Raw genomic sequence first — 14,074 nt, 5'->3', positions numbered from 1 at the left:
CTTTAAAATCAGGGGGTGTAATCAGGTTAATTTATAAAAGTGTAAATTTCTATTGAAATCTGTAATTTTTGTAAAATCTAAAAAAAAAAAAGACCCACTCTTCACATATAAAGCACTTCAGCAATCTGAAATATGTTAGGTGTCTGGAGTGCCCCTTTAAGTACTTAACTTCCCTTGATTATTATGCATGTATCGTTTTGTTCTTTGTATGCATACTTCGGTGAATAGGAGTCTCCATGATAACCTGTTGTTGTTTGTATCTCCACATGATCATGTCATCATAAATGAGGGGGAATAGTCGGCCAGGGTGTGTAAAGGTTAATTTTTAAAAGTACCAATTTCTGTTGAAATTTACACTTTTTATAAAATGAAAACTACAGAAAGCTGAAGTGCTTTAGGGGTCAGGAGTGTCTCTCAAAAGTGTATGACTCTCTTTGTTTTATCCTCTATTTAGGCAATATACTTGGTGCCTGTCTATCATCAGCTGTTACACTTTAGAAACATTTTCTACTATATTTCCCTTTTTGAAAATTAGTTTAGAAACCTTAGCATGACATAGAATCGAAGTTCTTTAGTTATAGCCCCCCACCCAAAGCCAACTTATTAAAGTAATTGGATTTTTATTCCATACTGCTTTAGTTTTGGGAACTCTAATGTACAAGGGATAGCATCTTAGCCCACAGGTATATTAAATCTACATCCATTTGTTTGTATATTTTTCAGATGGCTCCACACAGGCGCTTCTAACATGGCTGTTCTTGAACTCTCCTTGCTATCGGGCTTCCGAGCAGACATTGAAAGCTTGGAGCAGGTAACCCTGTATGATTCGGTTGATTCTTTAATTCCCTTCATAACTGACAAATCTTTTGTTAACAGACCATGGAGATTATTCAGTAAATCTGGAACTGTGGGCTATTAACAATTCCGTTTTAACTTAAAATTGCAGAGTTGGTGAATTTTTCCAAATCAGATAGTTTGGCCTTAACTTTGCATTTCTTCCTGGTATTGTTAAATTAACATACATCACTCTGAGACTGTCTCATTCAAAAGAGGTTGCTTTAAATGGGACAATTGTCTCATTCTGCTGGCAGTAGAAACAGGTAGACATTATTTTATTTTTTCACATTTACCTGTTTCTTCTTACTCTTCACACCCACCCCTAGGGGGGCATTGATGTAGCCAATCCGTGTCCTATTGAATATCTGTTTCCTCCAATGGTCTTGTATTCCTCTTCCTAATTCATTGTATCTTTTTTTTTTATTATTCTTTAACACACTTTCTCCCTGTCTTCAACACAATCTATTTTTAATTATTTCTCTCAACAGTATGTCTCTTTCACAAGTGTCACTCTGTCCATCTCTTGCTTGCGTCTCTCTGCATCTATCATACCCTCTCCATGGGACTGCTCCAAGTTTTGTGGATTTAGATTTTATTGTTATTCGTTATGTTCACCTTGTGAAAGTAAGCTATGTGTAAATAAAAAGAAGCAAGCTGCTTCCATATCAGGGACTTGCACTAATGGCTAACCCTTTCACACCAAGATTAGTCTCATTAAACAATCATCAACTGTAAGGTCTTAACTGTCCCTCTTCTGGATCTGAAGAACTGATCAGATTATTTATATGTCCCATTCATAATCAACTGTTCATACCCATATTTGTGTGTACTTCTGTGAATCTGTACCTGAATTTGTCAGTGTGTGTTATTCTGTGAGTTTGTGATGCTCTGACACACGGTGCAATTAATGAAGTGTGCACAAACTTCCCTGGATTTATTTTAGATATATATTTGTGTAAAAGTGTTTGCTAGCTGGTTTAAAAAACCATTGTCAAGTGATGTATGTCCCTTTATTAAGCACTGCATACACAATACACTGGATTAAACATATGTCCAACAATGGGAAGAAAAAAAACTGTGTGCACAATATTTACTACACCCATTTCCTGCAGCAGCATATAGAATATATTGTTACAGAGCCGTCTGTGCAATTATGTTATCACTCAAAATACACAACTCTCCCTGAGGAGGTATCCCGCTTTTAAATGAGGGGTCTCATGTAGTTGAGTCAATCAAATGATCACCACTGGCAGATAAACTGAGAGAACTTGGCTTGTTTCCAGAGTCAGTGAAGCGTGTTACAAAGGATAGAGGTTAGTGATCATTGCTAGAAGCGGTGTGCACATTGTTTGTAGGAAGTCTCCGTTCAGTCCGGAATGCCTGCTGGGCAAAAGGGATTTAATATACATTTTGGACAGACTGGGGTGAGAGATCCTCTCTTATGGGAGTTTTTTACAACTTCCCTAGAGGTCTGGATTGTGCCGTACATCTGGATTGAATTAAATCAGACGTTGCCTGTACTGGAATCCTCCTGTGTATTTAGCTTGGAGGATACTGTTTATTGCATATGGATGTAAACTGTAATTGCACTGTTTAACCCCAGCAAGTTGACTACACATGTCTGACTGCATATCTCAAATAACATATCTTCAAATAAGAATGTCTTGTCCCAGGCATTGCACATGTTCTTATTTGTTAAAAAACTTTAGCATTGTAGTATGACATTGTTCTAGTCAATATTGAACTCCTCAAATGTATCTGCCTAAAATTCTTAATCAGCAGCTCTACATGTTCAAATACCCACAACTTAACTTTAGTTGGCAAAGTCCACCTAAATTATATATTGTGGAAATTGTACATTATAATTATTAAGTGCCAACAAAGTCCGCAGCACTGTACAAAACAAGGTCATACATACATACATACATAGAGCAGTAGTTGGGAATTAAACGTGAGATAAATATGGTGAAATATGAGGCATTAATGGAAGTTGTAAAATCCCCTTTATAATGCATAATCAATGCCACTTCCAGACTCTACCTAGCCTCCTACTTATCAATATTAACACCGGATTCCTATACATGTTTCAGATTTAAAATTCTAGTACTTAGCTGTAAAACTCTCAATAAGAATTCCCCAGTCAATATAGTCTACAAATATGTGCCAACCTGTTTGCTCTACCTCCACATTTTCCTTAGTGTACACTCACTCTACCAACTCACTTTTTTCTCTATGGCTGCACTAGTCTTATGGCATTCCCTTCCTCGGATAATTGGACTTTATCCTTAAGTATGGCTCAATATTTTAAAGAAACACGGCAAGCATCATAACCACTACGAACTGCAACAGTGCTCATGGTGCCAGGAGCAACCTAGCACCATCCCAATGTAAATTGTCAGACTATGTTAGAATGTTTTGCATACCCTACACAAGTTTATGCCCCACAGTGGTAGGCAACCTTCAGCATTCCCAATGTTGTGGACTACACCTCCCATAATGCTCTTACAGCTATAATGCTTGCAAAGCATCAGGGGGGTTGTAGTCCACAACATCTGGAGTGCTGAAGGTTGTCAAACCCTGCTGAAGGAGCATGCCGATCTTCACTCTTTGAAATGGTTAGGTTGCAACAAGTTTTTGAAGGCTGATCCATACCCTTGTTTTCATTTGGGGTTCCTTCTGGCACAAAAATCCTGGCCCCTCTGCTGCCAGTTGGACAATGCAGAACATTCACTCCTGCATTATCTGTTCAAATTTGATCAGCTCTTTCACTGTGACTGCTTTGCTAACCCCACGTTTGAATGACTTTGGACAAAAAATTTGGAAGTGAATCTTCCAAAGTATCCAAGTAGCAGGCAAGGATCTGTGCTCTGTGTGTAGAGACCTGATTTTTCTCAAAGCATTTGAGATGAGTTTGGTGGGAAATAGGGAATGGCACACAAAAACACCTTCCGCCATAACTACTAAAAATGAGCTGCATTGAATCATCTGGCACAGTCCTCCAGGTAAGATTAAAGCTGTTTTCAAGCTGTTTTACACTTACCTGATTCCCTTTGCAGCCCGCAGTTTGTCTACCTCATCAGGTATCACTAAAGCAGAAATCTCTACAAATTCTTTATATCAATTCTGCTAGTCTATGCCTAGATTTGATTTATCTTATACAAAAAAACAAGGGATGCCAATGGATTCCTAGCACCATAACCATTACCGATTGCTCTAGTTACTTTGGTGTTTAGACTGCTGCATTAAAAATCATATTGCCACATAGAATATCCATTTTATTTGATGTCTATGCTCAATAAAGTATTTTTTCAGGCTTTAAACACAGCTAAGAAAGTGTTACCAGAAAATGTCTAATCCTGTAATCTTGATAGAGGCCTCTGTGTAAGCCGAAACATTGCACTTTTTGTTCCAATGAACCTGCCTTCCTGCAGCAATCCTGAGTGCCTGGACATAATTTATTTTATCTACTAAACTGGGTTTTGCCAACCCTGGCCCTGATGTGAGTGTGAGTGTGGTATCCTCCATTTGTGAATTAATCCTGTAATCCTGTCACCTACTATTAGCACATGGGTTTAATCAAGGAATCTGATGCTATCCAAACATTTTTCATGTGATCTGTATTTTAGTATGTCTGTATGAAGGTAACGATACAGTTACATTTCAGTCAGCATTCTGCCTACCTGTTTCACACTTTGAAATCTGCAGATGAAACAGATCTGTCCATAGCTTCCAGGAAATAAGCACATACTTTAGTACACATTTTACACTTTATGGACAAAGTGTCTTAAATGTAGTCTGGCTCTTATTCGGTATTCGGATCTTGGGGTGCTTATGTGAATGTGGAGTTCTCTGTCTCCTGCTCCCTGTGGCATAAGGCGTCTTGGGCATTCCTCAGCCTAGACGGAGCCCTCTCTTGGAAGCATGTTTCCGGGAAATGTGTGGGGCTCCCAGCAGGCAGTGGAATTCTTTTATTGACCTCATTAACAGTCTGTGGGGCCAGTTCCCAAAGCCCTCTAAATTACTTCTGTGCATCAAGAATGTCATAATCTCAAAATTCCTGTATGTTGTTGTTTTACATGATTTATTCCAAATGACTCAAGCTTTTGCTTACAACATCGATCAAAAGCCAATTAGCCATGTAATAAAGTTATGTTCTAAATATGTTGCAAGTTTAACAAAGAATATGTTTAAGTTTAAAATCGTTTTATACTCTGTGAAGATATTTCTTTCTTTTATTAAAAGGTTGCTCTAAGTACTAGAATTTCTACAGTTTATGGTAGTGGTTATGGTGTTTGATTGCTATGGGTGCAGTCTCCATAGTTTTGTAAAAAACATTTTCTAGTAAATGGTATTATAGCAGTGTGTAGTAGAGTTGCATGTGCATATTGTGCCTCAGCAGTGTGTACCAGTTTGTGCATGCTGTGCTTCTCGAGCAATGTGTTTGTCTGTTTGTGTCAGGTGTCACTGTGTGCATACTCTGTGTTTATATACCTACCATGTATAATACAAGTTGCCCATTGTTGCCTCAGTCCTCACTCTCTCTCATTCTGGTACAGTGTAGCAGCAGGAGATCACAGTGTTCAGTATGTGGGGACAGAGCCATGCAGCAAGCAGGCTCCCTCAGACGGAACCCATCGACTGGCCAGCAAAAAAAAAATATCCGCATTAGCATTGCCTGTATTTTTGCAATATAGATTTCACACAGTTAGCCTCACATGCTGGCTGTGCAGGTGAAATACTGGCCAGGTGATCAAGCATAGCATGCAAGAGGGCTTTTCTAGGGCCCCTAGCGTGCCGTGAATGGCATTCGAGTCATATGTTGCTGACCTCAGACAATAATCATATTAGAATTAGACTCTGTGCATTTAATCACCTAGGGTTGAATTCACAGTTTTTCTAAATATACATAATATATTATATTAATCATGTTTTATACTTTCATTATAGTTTACTATATATTTCTTTTTTCCTGTGGGAATTACCAGTTAATTTTGTTATTTGTAATAATTTGTTATATTTTTAATAAACACTATGGGACATCTGCTGTGGCTTAGAGGCAGTATAGCAAGCCCCAGACATAAAGGGCCTGTTGGGCACTTATGGATGTCACGGTGACACTTCTGGATGCACCATCACACTGGGGAGGGGGGAAGGATCTCTTCATATAATAATAGCAGAGATAACCAGTTGAGTTACCCAGGGTCCGCCACAGATTCCTTTACTCATCTCGTGGTAGATAAGTTTCACAGGCTGTTGTTTCTGGAGTTATTGTTAGTATTATTAACAAACATGTAATTTAGCCAAAGATGCGTGGAGCCAAGGATAAGGTATATGGCTGGGATGCAGGGAACCCAGGTTCGAACCCAAACAGGACCACATACACAATATATGTGGAAGGCACGATGACAGTCGTGACATACACACACACAGTGAACCATATTGAAACACCTATATCCATAGGTGAAAAAGCTGAAAAAGAGACTTGCGTCCAAGCCTTCCAAGCCTTCCTCACAGTTGTTTTTTCTTAGAGAGAGTTCAGAGAAGGGCTACTACACTGGTTTCATGGGTTGCAGGATAAAACTTACCAGGAAAGATTAAAGGATCTTAACATGTATAGCTAGGAGGAAAGACGAGACAGGGGGGATATGATAGAAACATTTAAATACATGAAGGGAATCAACACAGTAAAGGAGGAGACTATATTTAAAAGAAGAAAAACTACCACAACAAGAGGACATAGTCTTAAATTAGAGGGACAAAGGTTTAAAATAATATCAGGAAGTATTACTTTACTGAGAGGGTAGTGGATGCATGGAATAGCCTTCCAGCTGAAGTGGTAGAGGTTAACACAGTGAAGGAGTTTAAGCATGCGTGGGATAAGCATAAGGCTATCCTAACTATAAGATAAGGCCAGGGACTAATGAAAGTATTTAGAAAATTTGGCAGACTAGATGGTCCGAATGGTTCTTATCTGCCGTCACATTCCATGTTTCCATGTTTCTATGAAAATATGTAAATATTGTATTTAAAGTATACTATAAAGGGTTTTGTTGAGGAAGATGGAAACCTAAAATCTTACAAAGTACATTTACATATTGTGTCCCATTACTCACTGACTGTGAAAATGTATGTAAATGTTGCAAATACTGCTCTCCTGCTATGACTGCAGGACAACACAACACAAACATCATTCTATATTTAAAGGGAATGATTCACTTTCTTATTCCTTATTTTAATTAATGCATATAATATTTTATAGTTACTAGATGGGGTGAAATATACAATATTTTGGTTAATTATAATCTTGATTTGCAAAACATGTTTTACATTTCAAATCATTTATTTATTCTGCATTTCAGCTACTCATGAACAAACAGATTGGACTAAAACGCTATGAAGTAGATGGAAGAAAAGTGCTATTCTACTTTGATGAGGTAAATTATTATTATTATTATTATTATTATTATTATTATTATTATGCTATTTACCGTGATTCCGCAAATTTGAGTCAATCTGCAATTTGAGTCTCTGTTGCAAAAATATAAAATTAATATACGTTGAGCTGGCATTTTACAGAAGAAATAGATTTGTAGTATTTTTTTCTGTTTCAAACTTAGCTGTCATTTAAACAGTTATAACAATGTTACTTTATGTTCTGTTTATTAAAAAAATGAATTGCAAGAAGGTACACTTGATATTGGGTTGGTCACTGGTTAATAATCCCTTAAAATCATTACTATAAGGCAATACTTGAAATATAAATGTATTTATTATTTGTTTGTTGTTGTTTTTTTTTCATTATTGAAACAACTAATTTTAAGTTTCTAAGTGTACCTGTTAGAGGATGGATGTTTATTTCATTAGCTTTCTCAAAAATTATATTTACAATTTTTTAAAATGAATTTATAATAATAATGGTGGGTAATGTTTGCATGAGGAACTTGCAGGGCTAAGTCTGGCCCTGTGTAAAGCATACTGCTCTACGTTTCAAATGAGCAAAAATGGGACTGGGCTGTTCTAAGATACTGTGACCAGGGGCAGAGCAATGACCAGGGGCAGAACAATGTGTCTAATTTACACAGACTGGTTTCTAAGCACATTTTTTTGTAATTTATAGACACATTGCTGTGAGTAATATTGCTGTGGAGCTCTGTGACACACTCAAACATGGCAACAGCATGGAGCGCCTTGAAAAGATGTACAGATAAATTTGGGCCACCTATAGGGACTGTCTTTCCTAAATAGGGACACTTGGGCGCAATGGTTGAGTACCAACATTTAGCTGGTGCTCACAAACACATACCGGGTACGCTTAGAAATGCTCCCACAGACACTTATAAAAGGGACACTCTGGGCACTATACTCACTTCATCTCAATGAAGTTGTAATGGTAATTAGACTCCCTGGCTCAAGTTTCAACACTGATTTGGGTTCCTGGACAGCCCATAGTTTGGCTCATGTGTGCTGCACATGCTAATGCTTTTACAGATGTGGATCAATGATTGTGCCAGGGGTCTGGTCGGGAAGGGATGCTAACCAGTGCAGCAACCTCTATGTGGTGGAACCAGAGGCGTAACTAGAAACCACTGGGCTCCGGTGCGAAAATTGCTCTGTCCCCCCAACCTCTCCAATGCTTCTTATCCCAGCACCCCCACGCGTCTCATCCCCCCTGTCCCTCCATGCATCTCATTCCCAACCAGCCCCCCATGTGTGTCATTCCCTCCATCCCAGCTCATCCAAGTGTGTCATTCTCTCCCCAATACTGTAAAGTAAGTAGTGTCTGTGTGTGTGCACGGGATGCATTGTGTGTTTCTGTGTTTGTGCACGGGAATCGTGTGTTTCTCTGTGTATGTAAAGGATGCATTGTGTGTTTCTGTGTGTGAGGGATGCATATTGTGTGTGTAGGGATGCATTGCGTGTTTGTGTGTGTGCAGAGGCGTAACTAGAAACTACAGGGCCAGGTGCAAAAATTGCCCTGTGGCTCCCCCCCATATGTCTGCACCTCTCCAGCCCCTCCCCATACGTGTCTACCCTCCCCCTCCCATACGTCCCCCTCCCCCACATGCAGAAAAACAGATACAAATGCAGACACACACAATAAAACATACACAAATATACATACATACAGACACACATACATACAAACACACACACAGACAGACGTACACACACATACAGAGAAACATTCATACAGACACACATACACACACACATATTTACATACAAAATGTTTCCTGTTTCCTACCTCTTAGGTGCACTTTCCCTGGGGTCCAGTGTCTCAGTCTGATGGGAGTCAGAGTTACCACTCTGACTCCCCCTTCTCCTACCTCCCGTGTGGCTCCCGGTGTAAGCTGGGAGGAGTGACTGGGGCTGTCACTTCCTCCCAGCGGCTGACCGGGCCCCGTGGAAATGAATTGTCATCAGGTAGCCCTAACAGCATGGGCCACCCGATGGGCCCCTTCAATGCGGCCCCGGTGGTTATACTGTGTGGGCCAGGGCCACGTTTCATAGCCAACGGGCACTGCGGTTGCAGGGGTCCGCAGGGCGGCCTGGCCCCCTGGAATGATGGACCCGGTCGCAGCTGCGAATGCGGTAGTTCTGCCACTGTGTGTGTGTGTGTGTATGTAGGGAGGCATTGTGTGTGTGTGTGTGTGTTGAGATGCATTGTGTGTATCTATGTATGTAGGGATGCATTGTGTGTATGTAGGGAAGCATTCAGTGTGTGTGAGTGTGTGTGTGTGTATAAGAGTGTGTTTGCTGGGTAGGATAGTGGCTATTGGGGCTGTAAAGGGAGCATCTTTTTCTGTTTACATTTATTTTGTTAATGTATTTTTAAAAAAAAAAATATTTAGTATATCCCCCATCCCTGTTTCCTACCAGCATCCATGGAGGGAGCAGCATATTCCCTGTTGGTCCAGTGGTGCTGCATAGGCTCTCTGCCTTCACCACTGCCAGGTAAAGGCTTTTCCTGTGAGTCCCGGCACCACGTGTGATCGAGCATTGCTGTGGTTACCGCGGCAATGCTCTGAAAGCTGGGACTCTGCCAGCCGCTGCTGCTGCACTAACTCTGCATTGAACCGAGGAGGGAGATCAAAAGATCTTACTGACGGTAAGAACCCTCAGATGGCTTGGGCCTCTTACAAGTGAAAGAGCTGTACCCCCCGACTGGCCCACGGTTGCAGGGATCGCAGCACCTTGGTAGGTACGCCACTGTACACACAAATCAAGGCAAAAAAAATGCATTGAGATTTACAAGTAAGACCGTTAAATGAAATACAAACAGAGATAACTGAATGGAGAGCCTCTGGATACAGGGAACTCAGAAAAGGCCTGTGGATACAGGGAACTCGGAAAATGCCTCTGAAGACAGGGAAGCTGCAGCACAGGAACTCAGGACAAAAGGACCAGACCAACAACACTAACATTAATGAATCGGCAAACACAAAGGGGTGAGGCTCAACTGAATATGGAGAAAATCATTACAAAGTAAGGCCAGCTGGGAACAGAGAGAGATCTGTCTGGTTGCAGCAACTTGCAATAGCTCCACAGACTGGTACTGGCACTGTGAGGTACTGCACCAGTAGAGAGAGTAAACTGAAATTGTGACAGATTGGATGATAACATCAGCTGATCTCTCTCAGCCTATCACTGCCTCCCATAGCTGGTATGAGTTGGTATGTCTAAGGGAGTCTGTCATCTGGGGGCCAAGCTGCATTGACCCTCAATCATATTAAAACATATAAAAATTGTTTAACACTGAATAGAAGGCTGATACCAGAGGAACCCCAGAATCATAACCACTTAAGATAATGAAGTGGTTATAGTGCCTACAGTGTTACTTTAAGGCACAATACTGTCACAAATACTTTTGCAAAAAATATCACGCATGGAAGCACTTTATATGATTAAATACATGTTAAAAATCACACTTAATAGCCATATGAAATAGCAAGTACCAATAGCATAACTCAGACATAGATGTTTACATACAAGCAATATCCAATCTACACCAAAATTGCAGTATATGGAAAAAAGCTACTTAGCTTAATGGAACAGCTTCCCAAGGTCCCTTCCTTGGTGGTGACCTCACATAGACAAGATATATATTAAAAAAATGGGATACCACTGGATATCTAGAATAAAAAAATATATAACAAATAATAGTGCAACACTGTGTGGGGATATTAAGTGACCCCACTCTGTATGGAACTCACAAACTCCAGATAAAAAAAAAAACACCTTAAAGTTGCCTTCCCTACCAAGGGATGTCTGGATCACCCTCGGTCCTACGCGTTTTGTTTCCATAGAAACTTCCTCAGGGACCACTTTCTGTGCAATTACAATCATAAAACATCATCAGTAACAATGAAATATCCTACCCATCCATTCACACCCTCTTCTTAAATAGGGATAGTGCTGATTTCCTCGGGGGAGTTCTCTTCTAATCCACCAACCGGTTTATCCTGTTTCTCCTCCCCACCACTGTTCTTAGTTGTTTCAATTACCGCCGTGAGCTTCTCTGTGTATCTAATTTACATCCGGCTTGCGTTCCACTTCCTCCTTCAGTACGCTCCCAATTTTCAAATGAAGCTTTATTGTTCATAAGTTTCATACATTAACAAAAACGGTTTCTGAATTGTTTGTCTCTTGGTCTATTGAAAAAACTGAATTATCTTAATAGCAAATATAATCTTTAAAAAATTTTAAACGGCTTTAACACATGTAATTAGATACAAATTTAAATTAGTACATCCTGTATCAAAGCTGAAATTTATAAAGGAAATTTGTCAAATATTTCTACACATAAAAGACGTGTCTGTTATGAATTAATATATATTTGCAGATGAGTTGCTTATTTACAAAAAATTAATCATAAGCCATTATGGAATTTTTCAAAATAACAAAAATAAAAAAGATAAAAATACAAAAAGAATATATATAAAAATGTAATGAAAAAAAAAGTGAAGTAAAAAAATTGATCAAAATTATATTACAAAATAACATCATATTTCAACTTGTCCCGTGAGGCTCATCTCCATATCTCTGTCTTCCATATAGTGTACAAAAAACTAACCAAATCATTGTGTACATTTACTCCATTCGGTTCCAGTGTCTGCAATTTATGGATCCAAAAGGTCTCGCGTTGGGACAAAGATCTCAATCTGTCCCCTCTCCTACAATGTGGGTCAATATTTTCGATTCCAATACACACCAGATGTTTGGGATCAAACATTGGACAGGAATTATAGTGCACTGGAACCGAATGGGATACAAGACCCTTTCTGATGTTGTTGGCATATTCCAATATTCTAACCCTGAACAGTGACTTTGTTCGTCCTACATACTGTTTGCCGCACTGACACTGCAGTAAGTAAACAACATAATCTGTGGGGCAATCAATCTGGGTTTTAATGGGGAATGACTCTCCTGTTGTATTACTTTTAAATGTGTTAGTCTTTAGTAATTTCATGGTATAACAAGCTTTGCACCTCCCACATCCTTTAAACTTTAAAGTTTAAAGCCTGGATCTCCAGGATCTTTTCTTAAGTTGGTGGTTTGTATCCTTTTTGCATTGATGGGAGCCAGAAGATTTTTTTTTTTTTAAATTCTTTATTTTTGTTGCGCAGGTGTGTACAGTATCAATGACATACGCCACAACAGCGTACATTTGCATATACAATAGATTTTACAGTGGCAATGATGAGAGCGCATTTTTTAATTTTATGAATACAAGCTTTGTTTCAGGATGGACTTGCATCGCTTTGAGGTGCAGGCAATCTATATATGATGCTAGATGCAGTCGCTTTTTGTATAATAACTGACAAACAGGTATATCAGGAACACAAATTAGGCGGTCAGTGTGAGTTGTTTAGATTTGTGTGATTATACGAAAACGTAGGTATAGTACATGCTTTGGGTCCTCGCTGCCAGAAGATTTTTTAAATTACAAATCTTTTTAAAAGTTATTGTGTTTTTTTTTTTTTTGGTAAGACCGTACTTCGAACCGGGTCATGTAAAAGAATATGTTTAGCCAAGTCTCTTTTGATCTTCCAATTATCTTTATTATATCCAGTAATGAAACTCTGTTTAAATTTGATATCAAATGTAAAGATACATAATAAATACCAAGCTGTCCTAAAAATCAAGGAAAATCAATCAACAAAAAAAAAAACACTTCATAAGACAATCTAAGTAATGTAGTAAGTTTTACATACCGCAAAAAAAGGCTATTTGTTATATGTATACATAACTTTATTGCTGTCTTCTCAAGTGACAAGTGTGTTAAAATTTTTGTATAAACTGGTCACTACAAGATACATCCTACTGAAGCTAGTAAGAACAGATGTTGAATGACGGTAGCAGTTAAAGCAAAGTACAGGAGTCTGGTCAGGAAAATAACTAGCATTAGTATGATTGGTTAATTATCCAGATGTTACATCCGAGAAGTGGCTGTGCAAATCAAATACATTTTCAATTGTTTGTTCTTACAGATACCTAGTCAGTGTATGACCTGCGTACAATTTCAAGCATTCAGGGAATACATTGTGGGGAAAACGGCACCAGTTCCAGTAAAGATTTATGACTATTATGAGCCTAGTAAGTATGTTTTTAAAGTCAAACTGTATAACTTTGCAAAGAGACAATCTTTCAATCACAAGGTACTATTGGTAGGATCAGGAAATACAATTTAGTTATGGTTAGTTGTTTTTCGTTAGATGACACAATTACACAGCTCTGTACAATATGTAATAAAGAATGTTATTGTGATTTTCAAAAAACTAAAGTAGAAAAACAAACTAAATGTTTCCTCAAAAAGTTTGAAATTAATATTTAGCTGCACAACCTTATATGTACTATAACTTTGAGAAGAGCCCTTGTCATATCAGCATGGCAATAATGGAAAAACCTCCTCATAGGAAGTAAATGTAGTACAGATTTGAGACATATAGTATTATCATTATTGGCATTTATATGGCACCAACATATTCCACAGCGCAGTACAATAATAGAATGGGGATAAGTGACAAGTAATTTTTATACAGAATATTAGCAGAAGCAAACAAGCTTACAATCCATAAGAAGGTGTAAAGAAACACAAGAGAAGTAGTGGTCCATGGAGATGCCTATGTCAAAATAAGATGGTGCGGTGTGGAAGAACCGAACAGTGGAAGGAGAGAGAGTGAACTGTGCTATGGAAGCAAGAGAACTGAGGGCAATTGTTATTAGGTGTATTTAC

The 14,074-nt window shown here is 38.8% G+C and overlaps 1 protein-coding gene across 1 annotated transcript in view; it reads left to right on the top strand.

The window, feature by feature from the left end:
• Positions 1-14,074, top strand: part of CPAMD8 (C3 and PZP like alpha-2-macroglobulin domain containing 8) — a 140,303-nt gene that overhangs the window by 102,072 nt on the left and 24,157 nt on the right. Inside the window, exons 36-38 of the mRNA XM_063455440.1 lie at positions 724-811; positions 7,197-7,271; positions 13,329-13,434. Coding sequence (XP_063311510.1) covers positions 724-811; positions 7,197-7,271; positions 13,329-13,434 — 269 coding nt within the window. The remainder of the gene's footprint in view (positions 1-723; positions 812-7,196; positions 7,272-13,328; positions 13,435-14,074) is intronic.

The sequence above is a fragment of the Pelobates fuscus genome, chromosome 5, assembly GCF_036172605.1.
Source record: "Pelobates fuscus isolate aPelFus1 chromosome 5, aPelFus1.pri, whole genome shotgun sequence".
Taxonomy (NCBI): domain Eukaryota; kingdom Metazoa; phylum Chordata; class Amphibia; order Anura; family Pelobatidae; genus Pelobates; species Pelobates fuscus.
Note: the sequence above shows the minus strand (reverse complement) of the source record. Positions and strands in the feature narration are given on the sequence as shown.